Source organism: Frieseomelitta varia, unplaced genomic scaffold (genome assembly GCF_011392965.1).
Source record: "Frieseomelitta varia isolate USP_RPSP 00005682 unplaced genomic scaffold, Fvar_1.2 scaffold_274, whole genome shotgun sequence".
In the NCBI taxonomy this organism is placed as follows: Eukaryota; Metazoa; Arthropoda; class Insecta; order Hymenoptera; family Apidae; genus Frieseomelitta; species Frieseomelitta varia.
This window is the reverse complement of record NW_025110006.1, coordinates 168,698-179,845: the sequence shown is the minus strand read 5'-3', so window position 1 is coordinate 179,845 and position 11,148 is coordinate 168,698. Positions and strand designations below refer to the sequence as shown.

At 34.8% G+C, this 11,148-nt stretch overlaps 2 protein-coding genes across 4 annotated transcripts in view; one reads left to right on the top strand and one right to left on the bottom strand.

The window, feature by feature from the left end:
• Positions 1-3,901: 3,901 nt before the first annotated feature.
• Positions 3,902-6,389, bottom strand: LOC122528980. Its single transcript, XM_043654677.1, has 2 exons — positions 5,880-6,389; positions 3,902-5,793 (listed from the first exon to the last, which is right to left on the bottom strand). The coding sequence occupies exons 1-2, from the start codon at positions 6,279-6,281 to the stop codon at positions 5,323-5,325; spliced, it is 873 nt and encodes a 290-aa protein (XP_043510612.1). The 5' UTR covers positions 6,282-6,389; the 3' UTR covers positions 3,902-5,322.
• Positions 6,390-8,085: 1,696 nt separating this feature from the next.
• LOC122528971 (formin-like protein) overlaps positions 8,086-11,148 on the top strand; it is a 46,145-nt gene continuing 43,082 nt past the window's right edge. The window contains exon 1 of one of the 3 annotated variants that reach the window (XM_043654661.1): positions 8,086-8,718. In XM_043654661.1, the coding sequence (XP_043510596.1) occupies positions 8,500-8,718 (219 nt within the window). In that variant the 5' untranslated portion in view covers positions 8,086-8,499. The remainder of the gene's footprint in view (positions 8,719-11,148) is intronic. The other 2 variants (XM_043654658.1, XM_043654660.1) reach the window with 2 other exon arrangements.

The window sequence follows — 11,148 nt, the reverse complement described above, 5'->3', positions numbered from 1 at the left end:
AACTAAACTGGTGTTGATGTCTTGAATGCACAATAACATGTGGGTTTTCTTCATCCCAATTATGATTATTATGAAAATTGAATATGCCATCCCTGGTAAAAAGTATGGTAGATACAAAACTCTCTTCACGTTCACACATTTACAGGAACCAAGTACAAAAAACGAAAGATATCAAGTAAGCATTATTTGTAAACAGTGCGAATTCTTGCTTACGAACACTGGAGCCCTGGAAATAAATATAAAATAATATAATATAAATTAACCAATTTGTTCGTTTCTTCACAACTTCTCACACGTTTCTAGAAATTTTATTACGTATTCAATCATAAATCATATGTGCCAATTATCAACTATTGGTTATCAGAGAGTTTGCTCTGTTTATAAAATTCATTATATCTCGTAAACGAAGACAGATAGGACATATATTTATATATGACTTTTTTTCATTATTTTTAGGCGTGCAATCAGCTCCCGAATTGGGTCCCACAAGTTAAGAAACATCTTATATACATATATATATATATCATAAAGAGCCTCCTAAAAAAATTCTCACGAAGAAGAATTTCATGCAAGTTTGTTTGATAAAAAAATTTTTGTAAACGTTACACGGACCGTGTAATCGCGTAATCTATTTGAAATCGGTCAATTTCAGAGATTTAACAGCTACAAGAGGCACATCACAACGTTTCAATGTTTTATATTTTTTTTTTTTTCAATGTTTTACAATTTTAACAGTTAGAAGAGGCATATTATTATGTTTCAATGTTTTATAATTTTTTCTTCAATGTTTTACAAATTTAACAGTTAGAGGTATATTATTATGTTTCAATGTTTCATACAATTTAGAATTTACTTTAGTTTTGCTATGCTAGTCAGATAATGTAGGTACACACATCTTCCGTTCGAAGGACGAAAATAACATCAAAATTTACAAAATTTGTACACTCAAAAATATCATAAATTCCGCGAAATATATTATTTGTGTACGTTATTAGAAAAATAAGTTTAAAAAAATTAAACTTTTAACAATAATGATTATTAAAAATGCTCTCCGTGTCATTTCTTTTGCAGTGACGTCAGTTTATCGTTCACAGATCGTGTTATGTATCATTTTATAATTTGCTCTGTATTCTAACAACCATTGCGCTTATATAAATATAAATTTCACTAAAAGTTAGACGTATTTTAAAACTTTCCGCTTTCGGAAACGGGGGTTAAAAAAAAATTGCAATAACATTATTTCGCTGTACCGTGTCACACGAGGAGGACAAGCAACAAAAAAAAAAAAAAATGTCCAAAATTCATACAACGAAAAAGCTGCTATTCTGGCGAAGCCAGTTGCACCGCGAAGAGACTATAGTCAGTCACGAGACCATAAGGCATGAGACCCGTGTCAGACGACGAGAGAATCAATTACCTCCAAATGTTTAATAATCATATAGCTTTAAACAAAGAGACCAAAGTATGTAAAGAAGAGTTCATATTCTCTTACGAAAAAGAAGAAAAAAGAAAAACAGAAAAAAAGGGGCGGGGGGAGGGAAAGAAAAGACAAGAAAATGGGTTGAACAAGTTTTCAACAAGTCCCGAGTTAAGCAAATGTGTTTTTTTTTTTTCGAGGGAGCTAAACAAAACACGATTACAGTATCTCTGTATATATATATATACATATATGTACTTAGATTAGAATTCTGATCATGTTGGTCTAAGGCAGATCAGTGCTCTCTCTCTCTCTCTCTCTCTCTCTCTATGTATATATATACATATATATGAAACGATCATTTGATCGGCGAGGCTTGTACTTATTATGTGTATTGTTATGCGCAAGTTTCCTACTTATGGTTTGCAAATGTGCAAAATTTGTTGCGGGTGGGAGAGACGTGATTCGCGAAAGTTCACGTCCACGACGATGACCAAAATTGTATCGTATCGCGCCGATATCGGACGACCGGTTTGGGAAAATCGAGGTTCATCATGTTACAGCAGTTTAATTGCATGAGGATGATATATAACGTGTATTATTATTACCTGTTGAGAGGAAAACTTGATAGCTAACTAAGTTGCGAGAAGAATGCAACGTTCGTAAACTCTCCTCGATATGTTATTTATAATTGCGTAACACGTAAGTTTTTAATAAAGTCATTAATACATAAGGTATACGTTGCGTTTCTTGAAAATCGTAGATCGGAATGACGAAACCACAAAACGTTCGAACTCTCTTTCGTATGTGACGATATGTTAATCTCGATTATATTGCGTATATTATATTTAGTAAATATATACATATACTATACTATATATATATATATACATATATATAGATAGATATAATTTTACTAATAAAAATCCTTCAATAACTATCAGGATATTGATTTTCACATGTGTTTACGGAAAAAACGAAAAAATTGTAATTTATATTGGAGTACCCTCCCTAGAGTTGAATTTTTCTTCTTTCATGTCAAGTGATTTTGTACAGCATACACGAATTCAAGAAACAGTCACACTATTTTGGAGTACAAATGCACTGGTTGAGTGAGTATCATCTGTGAAGTTATAAAATTGTTGGAGTTTCATGTCACATGGATGAGCAATTGAGAAGAAAACCGCAGTAAACTACTAAAATATTCGATAACGTAAGCTCAACGTAATTTACATTGCTCTGTCAATGTATAAAGAGAAAGAAAAAGAAAAAATGGAATATATGTGCATAAATGAAAGAGACGAGAAAGAGACGGATCCTACCTTTGTAATCGAAGTTTCCCTTCTTCTAGACAGCGAATCTCCACTTTTTGTCGGATAAATTCCTCTCTGCGTGCTGTACCGATATTTGAATTTGTGCCGAAGGTTGAAAGCAAAGAAAAAAAGAGAATACAAAATTTGTAAATACTTGGCGTGATCGATATTATTTGACGCCCCCCCCCCCCCAGATCATTGCAGGATACATGCACGAGAGCAGCGTAAGTATTCCTCTCTAAATCACGCGTGTGAAAATTGCCCGAATAAAAGTAAGGGAAATATCTCTGAAAATTATGTCGAGTGATATTATGATAAACATTCAAGGCCACCGATGTATCTACGCGTCCTACTATAAGTTTACGTTCTCGGAACATGCACTATAAAACCACGAAGATAATATCGAGTCACATAAAACTGTGCAGATATACACACAGTGATTCCGAGAACTAGTGTCCCGAGCTATAAAGCTCTTTTTCCAAGTAAAAAGTTTCGAAATCGAGGTGGGGAGGTGCATCTCTTTCCTTCGTGAAAGTTTCATTCGTTCGGGGAACAGTTAGCTCTCCCAGCGACGAGAAAAGCAACAAATCCTGCTTTACGTCAGCTGCGAATGCATATGAAGAAACACGTACAAACGTAATTTTGAAGTTTCGCCATTTCTCTTTACAAGGAAGCTACGCTCGATCGACGATCGTGATTTAGTTTCACGTTTTGCCTGATGAAGTTTCTCGCCGCGCGACAAAATAAGAAGCGAAACGTTGAGAAACGTAGCTGAAAACTTTAACGCTAAGGGATACATAGCTCTATATTGATTACTTCGATACACGATCAATTATTCATCTACGTACCTACACGATCTTACTTACCGTTGTATTACCTTTAGAAGTACAAGGTTAGAGATCTAAGGTCGTTCGATTGGATTAATTATCAAAGTTTCTTTTATCTTCGTCGCGCGGTCGTTAATTTTCATGAAGTTCATTTGTGGAAGATGATGGGATAAAGGCAGGACACCATTTGATGAAGAAGATTAAAAAGGAAGAATTGATTTTTTTTTTTTTTTTTTTTTGTACGTCTGGCAAATGAAAACAGAATACACTTAAATATCAGAAGGGATTGGAAAAGAGATTAGAAGAGGAACATCAGAAGAGATTAGAATCATCAAGAAAGGGAATACTATCATAGTTTAAGTGTATTTTAAACAATTTCCTCTTGTACAGATTACAGCTTTAGACATCAATTACATTTTTTGCACGATCACAATTTGAAGAAATGAAACCAGGAATCTCTTAAATTATGTAAATTTTTGTACCAGATCATCATTTGTACATCGAGTTACTATGTCAATCAAACATATAGGACACGTTTAAAGCATGTCGTTTAAAGCACGTGTTATAAAAATGTGTAAAGATCGGAAATAAACTTTTTCTCTACGATAACAATTGTACAAATTTTGTATCCTAGCCATTTTAATTTTACAAATACTTCACTACATTAGCACGTTTTCTCCAAATTCAAAGTAAGAACAAATGCACGTGACAATTTGTTACTTACAGAATTTTAACACAAATATATAATCGAGTACGGTGTAAATCGAAGATAAGACGATACGTAAATAATGCAGCAGAGTTAAATTCCAAATTCATACTTGGGCATGTTTTATGATTATTTCTACGCTTGTATATAACATTGCATTTGCCTAGATGGATATTACAATATGTATATATATATATATATATATATATATACATACATACTCTTAATTCATCATGCATACATTTCTGTATTTTAGCACAAGAAATACACATGGATTAACAAATTGAAATCAATCGAAAGCCACCATCCAACAATAATATTTGAAGATATGGACATTTTATCGATCGCTTCGTTCAGGTGAAGTTAAAATTAATTTCTGAGCGCATTACGTTTTGTTAACTGTAGCTTACATTGTTCTTAATTTATTGGTGAGAAATTGGTGTTATGGTTTAATGTTCCCTCATATCCCATATGTACTTATTGTACTGAGATGAAAAGAAGTCCCATGGTACAGCGATATATGTATATGAAATTGTCATAAAACTGTGTAATATAATCTCATTTGTATATATGACACTTTTGACCAATAAATGTATTTATATATTGAATCTATTTGAAACTTCTTCATTCATAAGACTTCTTTTCATCTTGTTATTATACTTCTTCTTTTTCAGTACATACTGAAAAATTGCACATGTATAATTTTTTTTTTTTTTCATGTAAACTACGTTCTTTTTCACAGCCTTTTTGTGAAGATATAATTTAAAAGATAATTTCAATATATCGTACTTCGCATATATGTTAGATATGCTTCTCTGATAGAGCTACCTTCAAGACGGAAAAAGAGTTTACATTACTAAAAAATTAGTATCTGTTTTTTTTGTTTTTTTTTTTTTTGTTTGTTTACATACTAGATTATTATTCCAAAAATCTAAAACGAGCTTAGATTTTTGTAATGCTTATGTACAACTGAATATTTGTATATACAATATGAAACGTACCATGCACTAAACTGAAGAATTGCCACTCTTCTTATGTGCATTTTACTCTTTGTCACTGTTATACAAGAGCTTGAACTACATTTGTCTCTAAAGCACGATCATTAACGTTACTCTCACTTTCAATACTTTCACTTATGCTACTACTATTATTGCAAACGCCGTCATCTTCTGAATCTTGACTGCATCTCATATCATCAATCTTTAAATCTATCGAGCTCTCTGTTTGCGACTTATTGCTAACATCCGTATCATCCAACCGCAATTTTATGTCTACGAAAGATTCGTTCCTAGATTTTGAACTAGAATAAGAATCGTCGACGTTCGACACAGATTTACATTCAGCATTCGAATCTGAATCTACATCGACTTGCGACAAGGACGACTGTTCAAGCTTAGACGATTCGTTCTCACTTGTCTCTTTAGATTCATTCAACATTTTCGTCAAATCTGCCCAAGGATCTTCCAAAAAGGCTTTCATATCAACGTAGGATGATATGTCAATCTGTTTGCGTGTATCCCTTCGCTGAACCTGAAGTGAAAAACATTCAATACTTTTGTTAATTTGTTAACATAAACAACAGGCTGAATAAAATCGAAATTCTACTAATTGGTTACCCTTTTCTGGCCGTAAAATTGCTTGCCAGAGAGCTTGTAAGGAGAGTATGAATTACTGAAATTTGACTTTGGGCTCGAATGGTACTGGTTCCTGTAGTGTTTAAACCCGCCACTACCTGAATTATGGTGATTTCGACCCCCATAGCCGTTCCAATTATTACTGAACCTCTTGTGCTCTGGCAATGGAGTGCTGATATTCAACGGGATAAAGTCATTCCCTAAATGTTTCTGACTCGGTGAAGTTTTCGGAGTATGACACTGATGACCATCACTTTTACCGGGACCATAACCTATTCTATTTTTGTAGTCGTGCGACCTCCAGTTGTAACTTTGTTTCTCCCTACTACCACTCGGCGTGTTTAACGGAGATCTCTTCATTTTCAAACTGTTCATACTGTTCATAGGATCCGTGAGTATTTACAAATAATGTTTCCCAGAAAACGATATATATTTATACGCACTCAAACGACGCCATGACACTTGCTTCAGCAACTAAGAGGACGCTGACCGAACGATCGACGTATTGATAAAATAGCGCGCGCAAGAAGCATCGATTTATTGATAATTTAAATTCAAAATTTTATGCGCGAAGTACATATGTAGTTCTAACTTCATTAAAATTTCGCTGTTCAATGACTGAATTAAAATATATTGTTAAAAAATACGCTGTAAAAATAAATTCATAAATTATCTCAATGTAATTCATAAATTATCTCAATGTAATGTAATTCCCACGTAAGTTAACGTAAAGTCTATCTGATAGTGAAAGATGTAATAATCGTTAATAACTAAACCATTAAATTTATTAAGTATACTTCTAACTATATGTACGAATAATTGTGATCCAAAGTCTGCACGTAATTTACAAAAAATTAAACATTTTCTGTAATAAAATTTGTAAATTTTTCCATTTTACAGATTAAGTGAAACACAAAAAGAAAACCGAGGGTGTGAAACACTAAAATGGAACACAAAAGTTCAGAAATTACACCTCTTGATTGGTTTTTCTTTTTTTTCTTTTTCAAATGAAAATGCACAATTTATGGACAATGAAATGCTAGCGTCGCGTAGCGGAGAATCTGTAGAACTAAAAACTGTTGATGTCCTTGTCGCACATTAGTTTCCTATCTATCTCACAAGCTCCTGTCGTGCTCTCTTTGTTTAACCAATAGAATGTTTCGATCTAGAAATTTTTTAATTTTTATTTACACATTTTCTAGATCACATGGAATTTAGAAAGAAAGCTTAGAATTTAGAAAAGGAGATGCAAATGCAAAAGTTCAAAAATTAGTCCTTTAATTGGTTTTTTTCGTAAATGAAAATTTTGCCATTCGTGTGCACTAGCGCCGCGCCATAATGAAAGATGAAACTAAAATCTATTACTTTCCTTGTCACATACAACGTTACTTGTTTCCCGACAGTATTGAAATGTAAACGGCTCTCAACTCCAAGTTCTGTTCAGCACTTGCTTTTCTAATTGATTTTTAAGTTAAATTTCTCTCATTTTTACCATTGTTTATTTTATTCCTTCTTTTTTTTCAACAGACGTCACCGCTGATTCGCTTGCTAGAAACGAACTACGCGCCACTAAATAGTTCCAATAGATGGCAGCGCATATCTCGCTCGTAACCACGAACTGCAGCGAACAGAATATTTATTAATATTAATGAATAACAAGATTTTGTAACATTTGCTTTAATTAATTATTAACAACTGAGAATACAGTATATTTTCTGCCATCTTATTTTCTTCTTTCTTCATTTTAAATCAGCGTCGCCGCCGTTAAACTCGCTTTTGAAAATGCATTTTAAAAACGAGCTTAATTAGCGGCGACGTCAATTACAAAAGCAAGTAAGAAAGAAAGAAAATAAAATAGCAGAATTATAATTTCAATTTGTTAAGGATCAAGCAAAGCAATCACGAACATAAACATCTTGTTGTACATAGATTGAAATAAATAGTAGTTGTGGTAATTTCTTGTTAATTCTTGTAATATAATACATTTATTAAAAGAAGTAAACCAGTCCACAAAGTTGAAATTTTTCAAATTTTTCATGAATCTTCGAATTTTCCACAAATGCATAGTCTGTATTTGGCAGTGCCGCCACCTGCTACGAGCGAGCCCGTAACTCCCTTGTCATGCTTGCCAACTACGTACGCTGCAGTGGTGTCGACACTGGTGGCGCCAGCCGCGGCGACACGACGCATGTGTAATGGCGCTGGTGCGTCAGAGAGTAGGAAAGTGACCGCCAGACGCAGCGAGTGCCTGGTTTCGCGTAGGTAGACTGGTTTCAGTCGTGCTTTGGTTCGCGCACGTTCGACAGTTTCTGCACTCGCGATGGACGGCTTGATACCTGTTGCACGGCCCGGCGCGCACCGGTTCCTCCCGTTGTCCACGTATCGACGTCCGCTGTTGTAATACCGCCGGAAGAATAGAACAACATCCGACTATATCGCCGCGAGGATGCACGGATGTTGACGTTTCTCGTGGCGTGACGGTACTTGCGGCGTGTCGCGATTTTTCGGGTGTTCTGCGGGGCGATATATATACGCCGGGACGGGGGGGAGGAGGCGGTGAATATATATTAGTCGGCGCCACGGCCGCCCGGCTGGCGAGACAATGGGGATCGTGCAGAGCCGCGCCGGCGAAGGCGATGGCGGTGTCCGCGAGGTGTTCATCGGCGGCATCAAGGGCGGCACGCCTCTACAATCCTGTCAACCGAGCCTCGGCATGGGAAGTTTGGGCGGACCGCACGCACGCAGCGGCAGCGTCCGCGGCGCGCCGAGGCAACCGATGCCCGACGCCGCGGAGCTCGAGAGGCGCTTCACCAAAGTGCTGGTGAGTCGAAAATTACAATATCTATCCGCGTGTAAGTCCTTTCCTTTGATTTTTTTCACTGCCAGTCCTCGACTTGCACGTGTATGAACATCCCCTGCGAATATCAGAAGGTTTCAGGTTCGAACTGTCAGTACCAATGACGTCTTTTATGATACATTGTCTCTCGCGAGCGAACTGACTAACATCGCCTCTCGTCGATTTTTTTTTCTTTTTTTGTTTTTGATTTTGTTGGTACTAGTTCTTCGAGAGCGATGAGGCAACGAAGGGTGTTTATCAAATCGTTGTATAAAATATTATTTTGTATGTTGTACGCATTCTGCGTGTTCAATCGTTTAGAAAATCGTTAGTATTTGTATTGTATATTTCCATATATTGTACATGCATTTCTTTCCTCCTTTCGTTGTCCCTAGATTTTTTTCACCGCTACTTTTCGACCGTGTGTATTATACATCCTGTAAATATCGGAAGATATTCGAGGTCGAATCTTTTCTCGAAACTGTCCAATACCAATGACATGTCTTTTATGATACATTATGTCTTTCATTTCTTTTGATTTTGTTTCTTGTTGTTAGTTGTTCTTCAAGAACAGTAAGGTAATGAAGGATTATAAAATTGTCAGTATTTTGTATTTATATTTCCGTACATTTTTTGTCTTCAATTTTCGTATTTCGCTACTTTTTGATATATATCGGGCTGATCATATGTATTTGGCTTCTGATTGGCCTACGTCAGTAAGTTAGAAGAATGATGTATCCCAGAAGAAAGAGTATCACTGTTTCCTAAGATTTCATGAAAAATACGGGGATTTGTGTACTGACTCGTTTTTCTCGGACACACGTACGCGTGTACACGCTGCTCCGAATATATTTCACGAAATTAATCTCGTTTACGAGTAGCGTCTTTCAAAGAAGATGGACATGGCGATTCTCTCGAACGGTTTGTGTTATATTTACGTTTCTTTCATTTCTAAAGATAGTATTGTTCGCGTTCGTTAAGATGCACAGATGCGTCCGATAATTCAGAGAAATATGCGTCGGCGTGCATACGAACGAGGCTCGTCGAGCTATCTCTCTGGAACCCCGTGCAAGTTCCGTTTTGTTCAATGTAATGCGGGATATTAATCGACAGTAAATCACGTGCTGCTCACTGATCGCTGGTAATCAATTACAGTTTAAGAATAAAAATCTAAATGTCTATATAGCTTTAGAATGAACATCTAAATATCTATATAGTTTAAGAATAAAAATTTAAATATCTGTGTAGGTTAAAAATAAAAATCTAAATATCTACATATGGTTTAAGAATAAAAATCTATAGTTTGAGAATAAAAATCCAAATATAGTTTAAAAATAAAAATCTAAATATCTACATATGGTTTAAGAATAAAAATCTGTAGTTTGAGAATAAAAATCCAAATATAGTTTAAAAATAAAAATCTAAATGTCTATGCAGCTTTAGAATGAACATCTAAATATCTATATAGTTTAAGAATAAAAATTTAAATATCTGTGTAGGTTAAAAATAAAACTCTAAATATCTGTATAGTTTAAGAACAAAAATCTAAATCTGTGTACACGTGTGGTCTGTACACTCACAAAAGTAGTCAAACGCTTGCAGATACTTTTTGCAAAGTTCTAAATATAGTTTAAGATTAAAAAAATCTATAGCTTGAGAATAAAAATCTAAAATCTAAGTCTACGTTTATTCCTATACTTACAAGACTGTTGGATACACATACAGAGATACTTTTTATAAAAAAAAAAAAAAGTAATCTAAAGAGATTCTTCTTTCGATAGGAATGAAATCAGAGAGATTGGGACAGATATGGGAATAGTCGATTCGTAGTTTTTTTGATGTGCCTTGCTCGTATGTAGTGTAACGACGTTGACGTAAGAGCGGCAGGGTCATTTTTATCTTTGCTATCCTCGAGGTGTAATGCAAGTAACAAGCTGATCGGTATCAACACGTGTGGCCCGTAATATATAGCTGCTAATACTTGAACTCGAGTGAACTTGTGACAGTGGTTCTCCCTAAGCTATCGATGCCTATCTGCATTGCAGTTGAATTTCGAATATAAAGGAACGTGATCAGAAATTCAGCATTTAAATATACATAATTAATACATATGCATACACAACTAATACACACATATACGTATACAATATAATATGCTATATACAGGCTGGAAATAAATCTGTAATTTTTTTATTACATATAAAAAAAAAAGGTTTGTTTACAAATCAAAGTGCACCAAATTTTTTCTTATATTTTGATATTTTATTAAAAAGAAAAAGAAATAGGTGGAAAAAACTTTTAACCCACCCTGTATGTACGTGTAAAAAATACTCATACATACACCGATAAAATTAGCCATTGTATTTTTATACTGGAGTTTATTACTTGATCGACTCTGGACAAACTTGCAGATTA

What these genes read in the sequence shown, in the direction of transcription:
- LOC122528980 (XM_043654677.1), bottom strand. Translation starts at nt 6,281, where the DNA reads ATGAACAGTATGAACAGTTTGAAAATGAAGAGATCTCCGTTAAACACG. An exon ending in AATTTTACGGCCAGAAAAGG is followed by an intron (nt 5,794 to 5,879) that starts GTAACCAATTAG and finishes TTTTCACTTCAG; the next exon opens with GTTCAGCGAAGGGATACACG.